The sequence below is a fragment of the Vombatus ursinus genome, unplaced genomic scaffold (genome assembly GCF_900497805.2).
Source record: "Vombatus ursinus unplaced genomic scaffold, bare-nosed wombat genome assembly UNPS02014819.1, whole genome shotgun sequence".
In the NCBI taxonomy this organism is placed as follows: Eukaryota; Metazoa; Chordata; class Mammalia; order Diprotodontia; family Vombatidae; genus Vombatus; species Vombatus ursinus.
The window spans coordinates 1,080,603-1,100,646 of record NW_020954597.1 but is presented as its reverse complement, the minus strand read 5'-3'; the positions used below and the strand labels follow the sequence as shown (position 1 = coordinate 1,100,646).

Below are 20,044 nucleotides of genomic sequence, written 5' to 3'. Positions count from 1 at the left end.
GGGGTGAGGAGATGTTGATGTCATGAAGTCTGAAACTTGGGGGGTGAGGAGTCAGGAGACTCGGAAGGTGAAGAGTCTGAAGAGATGTTGGCAGTGTGAGGAGACCGAGGAGACCGTGGCTGTGATTGTGAGGAAGCTAAGGAGATGTTGGCCATTATAAGATGGACGAGTGGGGGGGGGTGGGGGGCCGGTGAAGCTGTTGTGAGGAGGCTGAAGACACTGGGAGGTCCTCAGGTCAGGCCTCCCCCAACAGTCCTCGCCTTTCTCAGAGGCAGGATCAAAGCTTCAAGACGATGACGAAGGAAGAGGTGAAGGGTATCCCCGTCAAGGTGGCCCTGCGCTGCCGCCCGCTTCTCCCCAGGGAACTGGATGAAGGCTGCCATACCTGCCTTTCCTTTGTGCCTGGAGAGCCTCAGGTAAGGGGGACCGTGGGGGGGGGGGGGGGGGCGCTGACAGCCATGACCTTGCCGGGCGAGTGGGCCCATCCTCATCGCCCAGCTCACGCCTGCCTGCTCTTTGCTTTTCTAGGTGGTAGTCGGCAGTGGGGACAAGTGCTTCACCTACGACTTTGTGTTTGACCCGTCGGTGGAGCAGGAAGAAGTCTTCAACGTGGCAGTCGCTCCTCTCATAAAGGGCATCTTCCAAGGTGAGGGAGCGCTCTGCCTAAGTGTTGGGGGATATCTCTCCAGTCACTGGGGGCATCTTGTCCGTGCTCTAGATGTCTTTGAGCCTTCTTACTCTTTACACATACTTAGTCCTTGGGACTGAAAAACCAGAAACTGTTGCTAAGGTTGTTACTCTGTTCCAAAAGTACGTGAGCAACATTCAGAGTGACTTCTAGTTACTGTGCTGACGTCGGTTTATCTTGTAGGATGCCAGGATGCCCAGATTCATTTGATAAGTTAAAATGCAATGTGACGTTAGACATTTAGGGATTAAAAAAAAAAAAGAAAGAAAAAACAATCCATCTAAAACAAGGTTTCCGAACCTTTTTCATGTTGTAGAGCCCTTGGGCAGTCTGAAGCCTACCGACCCCTCCTCAGAAGTATATGTTTAAATGTATAGAATGAAATACATGGGATTTACAAAGGAAACAGATTATGTTGAAGTAAAGATGTAAGTTTTTCCCATCTGAGCTTACAGAAGTGGGGGTGGGGAGAGAACAAGCATTTATGAAGCACCTACTATATGCCAGGCATTGTGCTAAGTGCTTTATAAAGATTATCTCATTTGATCATTACAACAACCCTGGGTGGTAAGTGCTGTTACTATCCCCATTTTATAGTTCCGGAAACATGAGGCAGACAGAGGTTAAGTTATTTGCTCAGTATCACACAGCTAGTGAATGTTTAAGATGGGATTCGAATTCAGATCTTCCTGACTCTAGACCCAGGGCTCTATCCCCTGTGCCACCTGACTATTTCTGGTGAAGAACGTCTCATCTAAAAGCAGCAGAAATGAAAGGATTTATCAAATTGAAATGACCTTAAAGATTATCAAGCACAACTTCATTACCAAAACAGGAATTCTTAGTAAATGATTTTCCAGCCCCTGCTAAAACCTCACCAGTTATAGGAAGCTCCCTATCTCTCAGTGCAGTTCATTCTATTGGCAGACGGCTCAAACGATCAGAAAGAAGCCTTCTGAACGTTGATTCTGTCCTTCGATCCTGAGCTGCCCTCTCAAGCTGTCAAGTCTGACCTTTCTCCCACACTGTCGCCTTTCAGGCTTTTGAAGACAGCAGCCATCTTCCCTTGAAGTCTATTCTGCTAGAGACTAAACATGCCCACTTGAGCTTTTGCTTAGGTGACATCACTTCTGACGCCTCACAAACCTATCCTTATAGCTCTGTGACCATGGTCAAGTCCCTTAACCTTTCTGAGCCTCAGGGGTTGGGTTGGTTTGGTTGAGTTTTAAGACCAAAAGTTATAGGCAGATTGTGTGGGAACTGACCTGCACGGTAAGATTGACAGCTTGAGGGAGCCTTAGAGAGCTTCACTACCTTCATGGATGAGGAGATGGAGGCCTAGAGCCCAACAGGCAGTGAACCTCAAAGCTGGATTTGAATCCAGATCTTCTGACTGACAGGTGGGAGGTCCTGGTTCATGTGAGACGTTCTAATTAAATGTACAGTTCTATGTGCTTGTGGCATGACTAGCCTATGCTGTTCATTAAAGCGAGAGTCAGTAACATTGTCCTCTTTCATCTCCTTTCTATTGTAAAACTGATAACAGCTGAGATTGTGCTTTTCTCTAGAGCAGAGGCTCTTGAACCAATGCACGGCCCATAGGTCTGTGTGCCTCAGGGCACGCTTTCCATGGATGTTCTTTCTAACATTTTTAACAGTGCTAAATTGATTTGTGCATTAGGTACAGTGTCCATTATTATACAAATGTTTAAACATTTTTATATGCAAGATAAGCTTTGTGTTCACTAGAAAAGGATTTGGCTGCATCTTTTTTTTTTTAATGAGGGGAATGTGATTGACTTAAATAAATTGTTTCCTTAACTATAAAATGCTGAACTACAGAAGCTACAAAGATGTTAATTATGATCATGTATTCAGAGCTCTCTTAACTGACAGCCTTTAACTTGGTAACAGAGCCAGAAAATCAGGAAGTAAACAAAAACAAAAAAGCTTCTGGGCCACCAAAAGAAATGTTCCAAAACCAGCCCCACGCTTCCAGGAGAAGCCGACTTAGCCAATTCTGAATGCCTTCCTTCTCGTGCCTCACCCATCCCCCCTCCCTCAAGAGAAGTATCAAAATAGCAGACAGCAGGTAGCCATACTCATGGCAAGAAGCAGCAGAGACACCCTGAGAGAGAAAGAGGGAAGATCTAAAAAGTTGACTGGATTCGAAGCGCAGCAATCTGGGCCCTTTCAGTAGCAAGGCTAACGAGCCTCTCAGTTTCAAGCCTGGCATACATAAATCAGGTCATATTACAGAACCACACCTGACATGACCCTTGCTATTCAAAACAAATTGAACTGTGTTCTGTATACAAGCTGTGGGCAGTTAGGTAGCCCAGTGGATAGAGTGCTGGGCCTGGAATCAGGAAGGCTCACCTCCCTGAGTTCAAGTCTAGCCTCAGACACTGCCTAGCTGCCCTAGAAGAGGGGGACATGACTGAAAACGGCTGCACAACGCCAACAAAAATACAGACTGTTGGAAAACTTCCTTCTGTGGAATATCTCACTCTCCACTGATGCTCTCTAAAGGAAATGTTGCTGTAGTGACCTTCAGAGAACGTAAAGACGAAAACTTTCACGCAAGTCGAGTTTCAGAGGAGAGGGAATAGTGACCAACAGACAAAATAACGAAACTTTTTTTCAGTCCATCAACAAGCAGTTATTAAGTATTTACTATGTGCAAAGTTCTGTTGCCGTATTTGTTCTTTGTAGGTTTTAGAATGGTTGATCTACAAGTGACATTTAGAGAACGTGCTTTGGAACCCCATCCCTTTATGGATAGGGAAACTGAGGCACACAAAGATTGTAAATGGCTTGACCCTAGTCATGTGGTCAGCTAATGGGAGAGCCAGGACTAATTCAGAATTGGAAGGGACCTCAGAGGTCATTTGGCAGGTCATCTCGTCTCACCTTTGTTTAAAGACCTCCAGTGTGAATGCTGGGAAATGCTGTGTCTTGAGGCAGCCCACTCTTTGGGATAACTCTCATGGTTATAGAGTTCTTTGCTCATAGAGCCCCGATCTGCCTCCAGGTTGTTACTGGTTTAAGTTTGGCCTCCTGGAGCAAAGCCTGGCCACAGTTATTTGAGGGTAGCTTTCATCTCCCAGATTGTCTCATGTTCCGAAGATTCTTCTTTCCCCTCCTGGTCACTATTAGCTAGATTTCTTCAGCTTCTCAGTGTGTCTTCCTTCCTAAAATCTGGTGCTTAGAAAAGAACAGAACCCTGGACCTGGGCAGGGCCAAGGTCAGAGGGACTGCTGCCTTCCCAGTTCTAGGTACTCTGCACCACTGGGCAGCCTGTTGGGGGGCCACCATATCACACCGTTGACTTGTCTTAAGCTTGCAGTCCACTGAAATCTGCAGCTCTTTCAGACAAATTGCTGTCTGTTCCTGCTACTTCCTTATTTTAGAGGATCATAGATTTAGGCCTGCAAGAGAGCTTAAAGAGGCTGTCAGGTCCAACCTCCTGATTTTACAGATTAGGAAACTGAGGCGTGAGAGTTTAAGCAACTGGCCTAGATCAGAAACATAGGTCATTTGAATTGTAGTCTTCCAAAGTTCAAGTCAAGTGGCCTCTCTACCACACTTGATACTTAAGAAGCTGATTTTTTGTTTAACCCAAGTTTTTTTGTCCATATTCAATCTCATCATACTGCGTTTGCCTCAACATTCTAGCCTCTCAGGATTTAGCAGATTCTGACTGTCATCCAGTGTGTTAGCTGTCACTCCAAGCCCTACCCTCGAAGTTCCTTAGTCTCTTCCATTCCCGTGACCTTTTCTAGGGGTGTTCTAAAGATCAAATGAGACGTGAGACACGTTGCAACCTTTAAGTGTTACAGAAATACTGTTAGGGTGCAGCTAGTGGCCAGACTGCTGGACCTGGAGTCCAGGATACCTTATTTCCAAGCCTGTGGCACGAAGCTGTGTGACTCTGGGCAAAGCACTTCACTCTTCGGCCACAATTTCTTCATCTGTAAAAGGGAGGTGATAATAATAGCGCCTGCCTCCCAGGCTTGCTGTGAAGGTCAAATGACATAGTGGATGTAAGGCACCTTGCTCACTTTAAATGTTGGCCATTGTGATGATTGCGGTTGTTATCCTCTCCACCGGCTCTTTATGCCTTGATCCAAGTCACTGGTCAACTGTTGGGCCGCCCAGGGCCAAGCCCATATTCCCAGGACCCTCCATTCCAAGGTGACATTGGAATGTATTCATGCCAACTCTTTGGGCCATTCGTTTGTTTTGAACTCCTATCTAACAGTACTGCTGTCTAGCTCGCAACTGTCTGTCTTTTCCAAGGGAATAGAAGGAAAGCATTTGTCAAGTGTTTCCCTAAATCCTGGCAAACTATTATCTCTAGCATTCCCCTGATCTACCAGTGAGGTAACTACGAAGACAAATGAAGAGGTTGGTCTGGCATCTTTCAGGAGACCTTGGGATAGTCTGCAACCCCCTGCCGTGAGCACAATATAATGAGCACACACAAAACCTGTGTGCTTTTATCTGGGCCAAGAACATAGGCAGTGTCACCTACACACAAACACAGATGCAGCCTAAAATCACACTCATTGTTTTCATCTAAGTCTGGTGGCTTAAACTCAAGAGTAGCTGCTTGCTCTCCTCTTTTCAGTTTGGGGCTTCAGCTCCCTAATATCTTCTGTATATTGTATGAAGCCTGAAGGTTTGCAAAGCTTTTTTCATCACAATTAGTCTGTTGGGGGTACAGTCATGGAGGAATAGCGTGGCCTTATTAAAGTTTCAGCTAATGAGTGGCTGAGCCTGGCCTTCTGATTGATTCCAAATCTGATTCTCCTTTCTCTTGCATACGTCAGGCTTGGTAACAGTAGTTATTCTGTTCAGAACAGTGAAAGCAAGCTGACTCTAAGGTGGTTAGCACAGCCAGGAGGTCACAGTAACACGGGAGCCCAAGTGGCTTCTTGTATGAGAAAACAGGTGAGAGGAGGAAGCTTGTTCGTGCTCATGGACTTTGTACCTGAGTTGCCCTGGAGATTCCTGAAGGTGGTAGAAGTCAGTCAGTGGTTTGGTGTTTTGAGTCAGAGAAGAGCATTCTAGTATATGGGGATTCTATCTGAATCCCCATATACTAGATGTACCTGGATATGTGTTTTCAGCTAAGGGGATTGTTAATAACAAATTCATACTAGGCTTACTTCCTGCTTTGCATGGCTTCTGAAACTTAATTACAGTCTTTGTACTCTACTCCCGGGTTTCCCCAATTAGGGGTGGACAAGGTCCAGGTGTTTTTGAGACTGCTTGATTTTAATTTGGCTGGCAGGGTGATGATGGAGTTTCTGGATTCTAGTTGAAATAGGCCAGGGTATTTTGGGAATGAAAAGATTCTGAGAACCACTGTGTGTGTGATCTCTGTTCTGCTTAGGGTATAATGCAACCGTTCTGGCCTATGGACAGACTGGCTCTGGCAAAACATTTTCAATGGGCAGTGCCTATACTGCAGCTCAAGAGCATGAACCAACAGTTGGGGTCATCCCTCGGGTAATACACCTACTTTTCACAGAAATGGACAAGAAAGTGGACTTTGAATTCACCCTGAAAGTGTCTTACTTGGAGGTAAGTGATATATCTTCAAGTATTCTGAATTAAAAATAACTTCTGTTGAATTAAAGAGTAGACTGCAGGGGTGGGGAACTTGTGGCCTCAAGGCCACGTGGGGCCTTCTAGGTCCTCGGGTGTGGCCTTTTGACTGAATCCAAACTTCACAGAACAAATTGTGTTTGTTCTAGAAGGCCCCCTGTGGCTTCCGAGGCCACAGTTTCCTCATCTCTGGAGTATGCTTTCCTCAGCCAAAACATATTTAACTTAAGAGGGGTTGTGGGGGTCAAATGGTAACGTATACAAAGCTGTTTGCAAACCTTCAGTTTAGTGCTTTATAAATATCGTTGCTACTGTTAGGCTAAGTTGAGTGATCAAGGAGTAAGGCAAGCAGTAATAATGGCTATATGTATGTGGTTGGCAGGCAGTGTAGTGCAGTGGAAAGAACTCTCACTGGCTCTGGAGTTAGAGAACCTGAGTTCAAATCTGATTTGTCTCTAACTTCTGAAGCTTATTTTTTTCTACGATCTTGGGCAAGTTGCTTGGCCTCCCTGGGTCTCCTTTTCCTCCTCAGTTAATTGAGGAGATTAAATGAGATATGGCCTTTAAGGGCCCTTCCAGCCTAGATCTCGATCGAGATAACATATAAATGCAGATAGATCGGGAAGTCAATGACTAACCTGACAACTTAGGGACCATTAGATAACCATTTCCATAGGAGAGGAAAACAGGTGTAGACCGTATTGCATTGTCAAAAAGTAGGAGGTAGGTTTTCCAATTCGACTTTCAAAAGATCTAACGTGACCACGCATTTGATCCTCGTGGTGGAGAACCATGTGCGAAAGTTTGAAAGCGGGATTCTTAACCTTTCTGTGTGTCAGGGACCCCTTTGGCAGTGTGGTAAACCCATGGACTTCTTCCCAGATTAATGTTTTTAGATGAGTAAAATATATATGCTTACAAAAGAAACCAACTATATTAAAATACAGTTATCGCAATATTTAAAAAAAAAGTTTATAGGTCCCCAAATCAAGAACCTCTGGCTTAAACTTCTTTAAACTCTTACTTTCCTGCCTAATCTAGGTGTGGTTAAGGTGCTTTGGGTGTGAGCCCTACATTCAAGGACCTGGTATCTGGAAGCAAGCTAGTTGAACTTCTGTTGAGAGTGTTGTTGGCCTCCTCTACTCTCTTAGGTATCTGTGGGATAAAAGCAGCAGTGAAGGTGGTAGCTGTGATACTAGATGGCTGAATTTGGGGGCATCTTTTAGCTCTGTTCTTTTGTATATGTCTGCTGTTTCACCATGAAGAAAAACCTTAATTTAGTTTATACGTTATCCTTTAGTATAAAAATGAAATTTCTGGAATGTCATCTTTGGGTTTGAGGCTACTATTTTGGAGACTGGATGTCCCTATCTGACGCAGACTGGAAGTATATTGGCCAGATGCCTCTGATCACCACGGGATCTTTGACCTGCTGTTTCTAATCCCTCCATAGACAGCTTGGTTCCCCATCCCACCCCATCCTTACTATCCTGGTACTGGGCCTACTTCAGTCACCTTAACAAACTGCATCTCTAAGCTCCTGCCCTCCCAGCCTCAAGCTTCCTCTGGAGTAGGGATCACCGGTACCACCACTCAAACCCCTCAGAAAGTGGCAACTTTGATGTTTTTCTTTTGTCATCTTGTTTTTAACAGATCTACAATGAGGAGATTCTAGATCTGCTGTGTCCATCTCGAGAGAAATCCTCCCAGATAAATATACGAGAAGATCCTAAGGAAGGCATAAAGGTGAATTGTTTTCTCTTTGTGACACAGAAATATTTGGCAGTGCTGATGGTAAGGTTCACTTCAACAAGCACTTATACGTGCCTACTGTGTGTGTGAGGTACTGTACTAAGTGCTGGGGATACAGAGATAAAAATGAAACTGTCCCTGCCCTTAAGGAACTTCCATAAGTGACTGCGAACATCACACCTCCAGATTTTTGTAGCCCCCATTTTCTCTGAAGCCAGGGAGTGCTAAATATATTCCTTGATGGAAACTTTTGGGGGTAGAGGCAAGGAGGAGAGAAAGCCACATTCAGTTCTCTTAAGGATTCCCATTCCTATTTTTATATATGCTGATAGCAGAGTATTCATTGAGGACTTATTTAGAACACAGAAGCTTAGGGAATACAGGAGTATAAGTCATATTTCTTACCCTCAGGTAGTTTAGAGTCTAATTGGAGAGGTAAGACAGACATACATGAAACGCTTTAGATTACTGCCTTTTATTTTGTGTTATATAGGCAATACATATTCAAAGAGATCAACGAAGGTTAGAGCAGTCAGGAAAAGCTTTCTAGAAGAGGTGTTACTTGAATTAGACCTTTAAAAGATGAGTATAGTTTGTAGAAGAGGTCCTTCTAGGCAAAGAGAATGTGAAGTATTTACTGCGTACTACCCTATACAAGTCCTACTCCATTGCCTCATCATGGCATGGAGGCTACCCTGGATTCTCAAAGGCTGTGCCAGTGGAGCAAAACTGACATTTTCTACCAAACTGAAAACACTTTGAGGATGGTTCCCTTGACAGGCTGTACCTCCTATCTTTGGACCAGCCTGGTTAGGTATGGAAAGGCTCATCACCAGCAGATTGGCCACTAGGTGATGAATTTATTTGGCCATGGCAACCCATAAAACAGATAAAACTACATTTGTATGAGACCCCCTTCTCCTTCTGCAGTGATGGTGGCAGAGTGGTGTGAAGTGGGGCAGAGGGTGCTAAGCATCCCTGCTTTTAGACTTTATGTAAGCCATTAATTACCTGTTGGTAGGCTAAACATGACTCTTTGTCCAACAACCAATGTGTTGAAATGTTCCTGGATAACTGAATTGTGTCAACATTGACATTCTTGCTCTAAATAAAACCAGAAGACCTAAATGAAACCAGAAGATCTTCTACATAGAAAGGCCACTTAAGTTCTCCTAGGAAGAGAAATGAATAAAGAAATTAGTGGAGTTGGTTTTATTGTGTGCCCGAAGGTAACAAGAAAAAAATAATCATTTTGTGGAATACTTGCTAATCTCACTTTACAATGTTCATAACAAGCATAAGCAAAAAGACCAACATAAAGGTAATTGCAGCTTATGTGCCAAAGTCTGTCGTGGAGAATGAAGTAGAGAGATTCTATGAAGGACTCGACAAGATCCTCCAAACTAAGTTTATGCCTAAATCAGAAGATACTAGGTATAGGGCAACATCTCAAAAAAAGAAACAAACAAACAACATCTCAAAAAAAGAAACAAACAAACAACATCTCAAAAAAAAAGAAAGCCAACTTCATAACACATAACGAAAGACTAGTTACTTATGTGGGAATCATTTCAAAATCAGCTATCTGTGTAGTTAGACCTTGGGCTAGTTAAAACAAAGGTCCAAATCAGCACCAAGTTAGAAGATAGGATAAAGATAAGAAAATACTACACATCATTACAATGGCTCCCACTCTATTTAAATGAGCTGACACTGAGCAGCGTGAAATGGATAAAAGTCAAAACTGCTCTGATGGCCATTATTCCATAGGGAATTTTAACCAAGGTAAACAGTCTTGATAAGGTGGGAGTCAAAAAGGACCCATAACTAGCCAGCACAATGATTTTTTCTGCTTGACACCAAGTTTATCATAGTTGAGGACAACATCTGTTTCAAGTACCAGCTCACTCTAAAACCCCATGAAGAAAGCTAACATGATCACAAAAAATGTTTCATAAAATAGTGTAAAGAAGTTGTTGGGGAAATGAGTTTGCAGAAAGTTTGGCATGAGACCCAACTAAGCCAAATCATCCAAGAACTGATAAGTAAAAATGGAAGGACAACAAAATAGAATAGATTTGTTGTAGCAGTTGAGTATCATTGCTGGCAGCAGAACCACCATATTTGGACACAAAAACATCCTTAGCTGTTGGGCAAGAAAGGATCTGGCAAGGGCTTTTAAGAAAATGAAGCTGAATAGAGCTGTTGCACCTGACTGGGCACACGAAGAAGACGAAAGCCTCGCTAGAGGAGGAATCAAGAGAACGGAGAATTCAATCTATATTTATCACCCAGCAAGGGTGACTGAGCTGACTAAGCTATCAACCTCTCTATTACATGCTACTTTCTCATTGGCAGAATCTTTGCAGGTGGATTGCACACTCAACAGGGATATCTTGATGAAAAATAGGAGAAGGGAACAGACAGCCTTTTGCCAATGACTTTATAACAGACCACATTTCCTGACTGAAAACTATAGGGAATACGATATCCTGTTGTGTGTGTTCTGTTGACATGGTAGAGTAAAACCTAATGTTCAAGACTTTCCACAGTACATCATGTGGCTGGGGTATGTGTTGAAAGCTCCCTTGATAATGCAACTGATCGTCATTCTCCAGTAAGGTATACAGTTGGGAAATAGATGCTCATCAAAGGTGTTTTACAGGAACCTCCTCCATCCCGGGAGCGGAGTCCAAATGAAAGAATTACCTATAGTTGGCGAGGTCTTCTAGGAGTTCTTCTTTGGGGATAACATTGTTTGGATTGTATCAGGCCTTAGAATGCTACACGACTTCCTTAGGAGATTGGCCTGTTAGTCATTCTTACATATTGCTCAGATATGCGTTTGGGTGAATAATTTGTTGGCTTCATCCATTAGTATAGACACCTTGAACAGGCACTGCAAACTCAGAATGAGTAGGGCCTAGAATTGAATAGGAGGAGGAGAGTGAGCTGAATTACTTTTGGGCAATCACATAGTTCTTTCACTGAAACTTAGTTGCTGCTTGACATGCAAGACCATCTTTTCAACACCAGTGTTTTCCTAACAATACTACCTGGCTATAGATCATGGAGCCTCACAATCTCTGAAGAATCCAGATTGAAGATGTCCCAAGGGACAATAGAGAGACACCTTATGGACATAAATAGACCATATCATCTTCCCAAAGGTGACTTACACGTAAAAAGTTGACACAAAAGACATAATCAAAAATGTATATGCTCTGAAGAGGGGTTGGGCCAGTCATGCAATGAGAACAGGAGAATACCCTTAGTGTTAACTTTTAACAAAATCTTCAAAGACCCCGAGGAAGACTTCCAGCATGCTGATTAGTTTCTCTATAGAAGATTTGTGGAAGGACATGGACAAGAATCATGCAGGATGAGAAGGCGCGGATGGGTTGTGATCTACACTGGTGGAGGGAGTACCCACATCGATGAGATCGCTGATCCAATGTATCAAAGTACATGTAAAAGGTCCTGTGCCAAAACACCCTGGGGTGAGGATGAGGGCAGAAGCAACAAAATAAGGACGAAACATAGTCCCTGCCCCCAAGAACTGTTTGACTGAGGCAATAACCTAAATAATCTTAAGTATTAAAAAATAGTGTACACCAAGGAGTGTGGGCTTATGGAAGAGAACGCTAGATTTGCAGTCAGACCATGAGTTTGAATCCCAGCTCCTGTTACTTCTGGGTGACTTTGAAAAGGTCACTTTTCCTTGTGGGGTTTCTGCTTCCTCTTCTGAAAAAAGAAAAGAAAAAAAAGGGAGATTTGGACTGACTACCTATCGCTGTTATAAAAGCTAGCCATTGGATTAGATGATCTCTAAGATCTCTCTTAGCTCCCAGTCTTCTGATATTATAAAGATGAAATGAATGACCCAAACAAAGTTTGGGGGAAGGAAAGATCACTTTGGTCTAGAGAGGTTAAGAAAAGGGTATAGAAAGAATGGTCGCGGTACCAGGTGGGAGGTGTGAGAACTAGGCTTGGAAAGAAATTCTTGGGGGGGGTGGTGTTGGATTGGGGACTTTTCAACTGCTTAACTTCCCTGCCTCTACCCTACCCCCACCCCAATCACTTTGATTGGCTGGAAATGCACTTGGAAAGGTTTTTTGACACTGAATTAGACATGACCCCAGATTTGTACCTGAACAAGAATCCCTTCCGTGATCTGCCCAACAAAGGGTCATTCAGCCTTTCCCTGAGGACCCCCAGTCAGAAGGACCCCACCATCTTCTGGTGTCACACATTCCACTTGTGGATAGCTCTAATTACTAAGAAGTTCTTCCCTAGGTCAGACTTCAGTTTGCCTCTCTGAAATTCTTGCTTACTGATTCTAGTTCTGCCCTCTAGGGCCAAGCAGAACAAGTCTTATCCCACATGACGACACTTCAAAGATAGTTATCCCATCTCTCAAATATTAGCCCCTCACCCCCCAAGGTCTTCTTTGGTTTCTTCAACTGAGTCCTCATATGGCATGATCTCTCAGTGTATTTTTTTCCTAAGGACCTCCACAGAAGGAGGTCAGAACCCACAGGTATTTAGGCAGGGTTTGAAGGTTTGGGTTTGGGTCAGATCAGGCATTGAGTCTCAAGTCTAAGTACTCAGATAATCAATCGATCAACATTTTTTAATTGCCTACTTTGTCCCAGGCATTTTGTTAAGCACTGGGGATGTGGAAAGAGGTAAAAGATAATCCCTGCCCTCAAAGAGTTTCCGGTCTAATGCTGAAGCCCTTAAGAAGGTCAAACCTGGCTAGCACCAGGCCATTGAAGTAAAAATACCCAGCAGGCAGTTAGAGGTATACATCTGAAGGTCAGGGCTAGAGATAAAGAATTAGGAATTATGATGAAATCAGACTTTATAGAGTGGGAAGGAACCTTAGATATAGTCTAATTCAGTCCCTTCATTTTACATATAAGAGAATCAAGGTCCAGAGAAAAGATTTGCCCATGGTTGTACAACTAACTTCTAGTAGACTTCAGATTAGAACCCAGATGTCCTGACTTCCAGTCCAGTACTATTCCTACTATGTCATCCCATAGTGAAACTGAGAAGAGAAACAGTCGTACTCCGTACTTTGTCTTATGGTGTTGGGTCCAGGGGAGCTCTCAGTCAAGACTCCCCTAAAATTAGAGATTATTTTCCAGCCCTCAACAGCTAGCCCCTTTGCCATGGAGCCTCTGGTACAGATTAGAGACCAAAGTGCATCCTACTACCAAGCTTAGTGTCTGTTAGACTGCCGGAGTCCAGAGCTATCACTCGCTTGTGATGTGGATTTGCCAGTCCTTAGCAAAGGTAGTCATTAAAAACAGTCTAGTTTTCATAGTTGTCAATACAATGAGGTTTACTAAACCTATCCTGAAACATAAAGACAGTACTTTCCCTCCACCAAGCCCATCTTTGGTCAGGCACTTGAGTTATCACAGGGAAATTTTTTCTTCCTTTTGATTTAGATCATAGGACTCACCGAAAAGACTGTTTCACTTGCCATGGATACTGTGTCCTGCTTGGAGCAGGGCAACAACTGTAGGACTGTGGCCTCCACTGCTATGAACTCCCAGTCTTCCCGATCTCATGCCATCTTCACCATCTCCATTGAGCAGAAGAAGAAAAGTGACAAGTAAGTTTATAATATCTATAGTCAATATTTCTCATGTGTTAACTCTACTAAAGTTGGAAGTGCTCAGATTGAATTGGCATAACACCTGATCTGTTGATAAGATTATATAAGGTAGCTCTGATACTGGACTCTTGCTCGAAGCCTTAAATGCTGGTTCCACCCAGGCATCCTATCTTTATCACAGGAATAGTAGCTTTCGATCCAAGTTACATCTCGTGGACCTGGCTGGTTCAGAAAGGCAGAAGAAGACAAAGGCTGAAGGAGACCGTCTAAAGGAAGGTAAGAACATCTAAAACCATCATTGTAGACAAAAGTCATAGACCTTTACATCCATTTCATTTATCCCTAAGTTAAACCTAAAAGGTGGCAGGTGTAGGAAGCCAGGAGGAAGTTGACAGGAGATGTTGGTTGACAGCAAAGGAGGTGGACCAAGGCTGCTTCAAGATACTTGCTGACAGCAGGGGCCTGGGAAAGAATCCATCTGGGCCATTTGGGCAGATATTTCTTAAACCAATATTTTTAAAAATTTAAATTTTGAACCTAAACACTGATTTCCATATACAGAACAGAACACGAAAAGAAGATTGTATGTGAACCCGTCTCCATTTCATAATGCTTTTTTTTTTAAACTATAAATTCCATACTTTACTTTCAAAACTTGTCTGTGTTTCTTTCTGTTCTCTTCTGTGTGTTTCAGTGGTCCTCTTTTTGAGGGGGGAGGGGACAATCAAAATGTAACCTCCTTCTAGGGTTTCACACTACCCCCACCCCCTAGATCTTTGAGGTTCAGAGCACTGTGTCTTCAAGGCCAACTATGGCATCTTAGAACTGGATGCTTAGGGACCTTGGATCTCTCGGTTTTCCTGTCAGTCAGTCAACATTTATTAAGCATCCGCTGTGTGCCAGGCACTGAGTTAGGTGCTGAGAGTACAAAAAGAGGCAAAAGACAGTCCTGCCCTCAAGGAGCTCACTATCTAATAGGGAAGACTACAGTCAAACACATATGTACAGATAAGCTGTATACAAGACAAAGAGGAAATTATTAACAGAAGGAACGCACTAGAATTCTGAGGGGTTGGTAAAGACTTCCTGGAGAAGATAGGATTTTAGTTGGGCCTAAAGGAAGCCCGAAGGTGGAGATGAGCTGGGAGAGCGTTCCAGGGATGGGCCACGGCCAGAGAAGATGTCTGGACCCAAGAGATGAAGTGTATTGTTCCCTGGAACAGTAGAACTGTCAGAGCATGTGTCAGCGAGTAAGGTTAAAAAGACAAAAGGTAGGAGGGGGCTAAGTTAGAAAGGGCTTCGAATGCCAGAGGATTTTATATTTGACTCTGGAGGTGAAAAGGAGTCACCCGAGTTTATTGAAAAATCACTTTGAGGGGCAGCTAGGTGGCGCAGTGGATAGAGCACCGGCCCTGAAGTCAGGAGGACCTGAGTTCAAATCCAGCCTCAGGCCAAACACTTGACACTAGCTGTGTGACCCTGGGCAAGTCACTTAACCTCACTGCCTAGCCAAAAAGAAAAAAGAAAAATCACTTTGGTGGCTGCCTGGTGGATGAATTGGAGTGGGGAGTGATTGGCAGTGGGCAGGGCCATATTCATCCTGGTGGCTACTCCCTGGCTCTAGCTTTACTTGTTCTGCTTAGAATATTCTGAGTGCAAATTTCCACTATAGTTTTCTACGAGGGTAGAATAACATTTTCTATTTTGTTCCCAGCATTCTTAGCGATAGACATAAAATGGTGGATCTTTTGGGCTGCAGCCTCACAATGAGTTGTATATTTGCCATTGCTGCTTTCCCATCTCTCCTAGCTATCCTCTTTAATTTCAGTTCAACAAACTTAATATTAAGTGGTCATAATATAGAACCAGAATATATTTTTATTAACCTATGCTTAATTGGATAAAATGCTATGTAACCTCTTCTAAAAAGCATTTAGAGTAAACATTTTTTATTTCTCAAAAAAACAAACAAAACCCCAAAACACCTATATAGACCTTGGATTAACTTCCCTCTCTATCCCCTTGAGTGGCCCACTGGGCCTCAGTGGGAAATAAGTTCTGTCCCTTTGCTGTAGCTGACAAAATTGCATGAAATCCTGTGGGTGACTCAGAAGGCAGGATCAGAAAAGGTTCTTCTATTTTCTGACAGTGTTTGTGCTGTCTCAGCCTCAGATAATCCAGGAGCAGTAATTTTCTTCAGTGCCCATATTGGATACATTTTTCTTGAATGCTAGTTACTTTGGGGATATTGTAAAGAAGTTTTTATTTTTTCTTACGATGGAACTGCTCAATTTGAGAAATAAATTCAAGTGTATTTGTTTAAAAAATTAGACCAGTTACCTAATCTCAAATATAAGATATGGGAGTTATGGGAGTTCAGTAGAGGAATAGCAGTGTATGTTAAAGTAGTTGAAGAAGGATTATTGATGGAAGTGAACACTGACGGGCACGTAATTGAAACAAATTTGGATCAGTAAAGGGAAAACCATGAGCCAAGATAGTGAGAGGGGAATTCATAGAATGTTCTCAAAAACCAGTGTAGAGACTGACCCCACTGGAGCAATGGGGACACGCAAAGAGGAAGGAGAAGTGCCATAATCTGGTGTCAGATTATAGAGAACTTTCAAAGATGCTTAGAGGAATTTGATGCAACAGGAAATCAGGAGTTCCTGTAGGTTTGTAAGCAGAGGAATGGCCTAAAAGCGATTTAAAGAAACATTAGTTTGGCAGCACTGATTAGGAAGGACTCATGGTATGGGGATTGGGAAAGAGATGGAAGCAGAGAGGTTAACTCAAAGGTTGCACTCATCTAGGTGTCAGGCGCTAAGAGCCTCTCTTGGGGTAGCAGAAGGAATGGGAAGTAAGAAACAGATACATTTGGAAAGAAGAATCAATAGAAGTTGGTTGTCCAGATAGAAGGAGTGACAGTCACAGATGACTCTAACCTTGATTGGCTGGGAAAACAATGATGCCACTGACCAAGGAAAATTGGAAGATTTCCTGGGAGAGGGAAACAGAGTCAGATAAAAGGGAAAGGATGGCTTTTGTTTTTGTACTTTTGAGGTGAGGTGAGGTGATTGGGAGACAGCTCGAGCTAGCTTCTGTAGTTAATTGTAGTTCAGGTGAAAGGGCAGGACTGGAGGTCTAGATTTAGGAGGGATCAGCATTTTGAAATGAAATTTTGATAGTAAATGAGTTCTCAGAATTAGCAGAAAGAAAAGGATAGAGCCATAGAGAAATCCCCTGTAGTTAGAGAATGAAGGAAAGAAAAGGAGTCATTGGTGGAAACAGAAATAGTTGATGAGGGAAGAGAATCATATGAATATAGTGTCATAGAGGCCAAGAGAAGAAAAACATTTCAAGAAGAATCAGGTGTGGGGCAGCTAGGTGGCGCAGTGGGTAGAGAACCGGCCTTGGAGTCAGGAGGACCTGAGTTCAGATCTGGCCTCAGACACTTGACACTCACTAGCTGTGTGACCCTGGACAAGTCACTTAAGCCCGATTGCCTCACCAAAAGCCAAAAAAAAAAAAAGAAGAAGAAGAATGGAGTAGTCAGCTGTGTCCTGTTTCAATAAGGTCAGTGAGTCAATATATATTTATTAAATACTATGTGCTAAGCACATTCCCACAGCACCTATTGCTAAGGAACATACATTCTATGGAGACAACTTATAAATATATAGGTACGTATAAGATATTCAGAGAAGGTAGAAGGTAATCTGAAAGGGGAAGCCATTAGTAACTGCAGAGACCAGGAAAGACCATCAGAAAGTGGAATTTGAGCTGAGTCTTGAAGGACACCAGGGAGACAAAGGGCAAAGGCATGGAGGTGGGAGATAGGAGTGTTATGTTGAAGGAACAGCAGAAAGGCCAGTGTCACTGAATCATGGAGGGGAGTAAAGTATAAGGAAACTGGAGGGATAGGAAAGGGCCCGGCTATGAATGCTTTGTATGCCAAACAGAAGATTTTATATTTGATGCTGGAGGTAATGGAGACCCATTGGAGCTCCCTGGGGAGCTGAGGGGTGGGTAGAGTCTGATATGGTCAGACCTGTGATTTGGAAAAAGCACTTTGGCAGTTGATTGGAGGATGGAGTGGAGTGATGAGAAATTTAAGGCAGGAATCATCGTATCAAAGAGGATGTATCAAGGAGTGAGGTGTAAGAAGACTGGGAAGGTAAGAGGGGGCAAAGTTATGCAGGGCTTTGAGTGGCAAACAGCATTTTGTATTTGATCCTGGAGAAAATACGGAACCACTGGAGTTTAGTGAGTAGGTGGGGTGCCATGATTGGACCTGTGCTTTCGGAAAATCACCTTGGTGATTAAATAGAAGATAGGTTGGAGTGGGGAGAGACTTGAGGCAAACAGATTCCCATGTGTCCCCCCACCCCACCCCCTGCCCCATTCTCTCTCCTCCCCCCACCCTCCAAAGCTATTGCTATAGTCTAGGTATGAAGTGATGAGGGCCTGCACCAGGATGGGCACAGGGTCAGAGGAGGAAAAGGGGCGTATGCAAGAGATTTTACAAAAGTGAAATCGACAGGCTTTAGCAACAGGCTGGATTCAGGAGGTGAGATGTAGTGAGGAGTCCAGGATGACTCCTAGGTTGGGAGCCTGAGGCATGGGGAGGATGGGGTTGACCTTTATAGTAATAGGGAAGGTAGGACGTGAGGAAGGTTTAGGGAAAGGCAATGAGTTCTGTTTTGGACATATTAAAGTTTAAGATGTCTACTGGACCAAGATTAGAGGTCAGCAGAGAGGTTAGGGCAGGATAGGTAGATTTGAGAATCATCAGCATAGAAATGGCCATTAAAGCCATGGGAGCTGAGGAGATCACCCAATGAAATAATGTAAAGGGAGAAGAGAAGAGGACCCAGGACAGAGCTGTGAGGGACAAAGAAGGCATGATATGGAGGAAGATCCAGCAAAGGAGACTGGGGAGAGGTCAGATAGGTAGGAAAAGACCCAAGAGAGAGGGGGGGTGTCTTGAAAACCTAGAGAGAAGAGAGGATCAAGGAGGAGAGAGTGACCCACAGTGTCAAAGGCTGCAGAGAAGTCAAGGAGAACGAGGACTGAGAAAAGGCCTTTCGATTTGACAATTAAGAGATCACTGCTAATTTTGGTGGAATGGTAACATTGGAGACTGGATTGTAAAGGGTTAAGAAGAGGGTGTGAGGAGAGAAGTGAAGGCAGCTATTGTAGACAGCCTTTCAGAGGAGGTTAGTAAGATACCAAAGAGATGAAGAGGTGTAGGATCATGGTTATCAGGAATGGAAGGAGTAAACGAGGGTTCTTTGAGAACGGGAAGGCGTGGGTATGTTTGCAGGCAGCAGGAAAGGAGCCACAAGACAGGGAGAGATTGAAAATAAGTGAAACATAAAGTGAAAATCAGACATTAAAACATAGAAAATATGAATTTGTGGTTTTCTAAGTCAATATGCAGGGATCCTTATACATGGTTTAGTGACCCCTCTTTCTGTTTGAGTTTGACATCACTAGTACAAGGGATCCTCAAGATCTTAGAAAATCACTAAAGCTTTTGAGATACCCTGAATAAGGTGCTAAGTAGATAGATGTCAGAGGTGCTATTAAGAGTTAATTACTTGAGTTTTAAATTCTCTGTTAAGGTAAAAGTCTGCTTCCCACGTGGAGAATGTACTGTCGCAAGCTTCGGGGGTTTGTACAGCTGTTTTCAGAGATACTTCTAGGGACCTGAAAATTTTCAGTTCTTCCAAGGTGGTATGATAAGGGTGAGGTGTTTCCTCTCCACCGCCACAACAAGCCCCACCACGCCAGCACTCCTTCTCGTCCCAGGACCGCCCCTCACAACTGTGACCCAGATCCAAGCACGGGCAAAGCAAGAGATTCCTGCCTCAGCACTGGCAAAGAGATCCTTGCAATCCCCCTCTGATCAGCCACCCGATTCCCCCGCAGTCTGTGGGGCAGAAGCTCAGGAAACAGCTGCGGCCCCGGGCCTCGTTCGGGACTTGTGACTGAGACCTAGCTCCTCTCTCACTGCAGTCACAGACTTTTTCCACTGACCTTCCGAGTTGTCTTTGGCATTCATGGGTTGAGAAGTCTGGAAACCGCCACAGCTGCCTGCGAGTCAGTCCTCTGAGGCTGCTCCAGGATCGCTGAGGCCTGTGCGCCCTGCACTCCTCTCCCCACCTGGCGCGATATACCTTTCCCGTCAACCATCTAGGCTGTCTTGGGCTGGAAACTGGAAATTTGTTTCGCCCTGTCTTTTTGTGGGTTCTGCTGCTTTAGAATTTGTTTAGAGCCATTTTTTATAGGTATTTGGAGGGGTTTGGGGGGAGAGCTCAAGCAAGTCACTGCTTTCCCTCTGCCTTCTTGGCTCC

General features: G+C 43.7%; 1 protein-coding gene across 1 annotated transcript in view; it reads left to right on the top strand.

Annotated features, from left to right (window-relative positions):
• Positions 1–274: 274 nt before the first annotated feature.
• Positions 275–20,044, top strand: part of KIF4A (kinesin family member 4A) — a 79,979-nt gene continuing 60,209 nt past the window's right edge. Inside the window, exons 1-6 of the mRNA XM_027836821.1 lie at positions 275–416; positions 529–646; positions 6,090–6,280; positions 7,958–8,050; positions 13,516–13,682; positions 13,867–13,961. Coding sequence (XP_027692622.1) covers positions 294–416; positions 529–646; positions 6,090–6,280; positions 7,958–8,050; positions 13,516–13,682; positions 13,867–13,961 — 787 coding nt within the window. The 5' untranslated portion in view covers positions 275–293. The remainder of the gene's footprint in view (positions 417–528; positions 647–6,089; positions 6,281–7,957; positions 8,051–13,515; positions 13,683–13,866; positions 13,962–20,044) is intronic.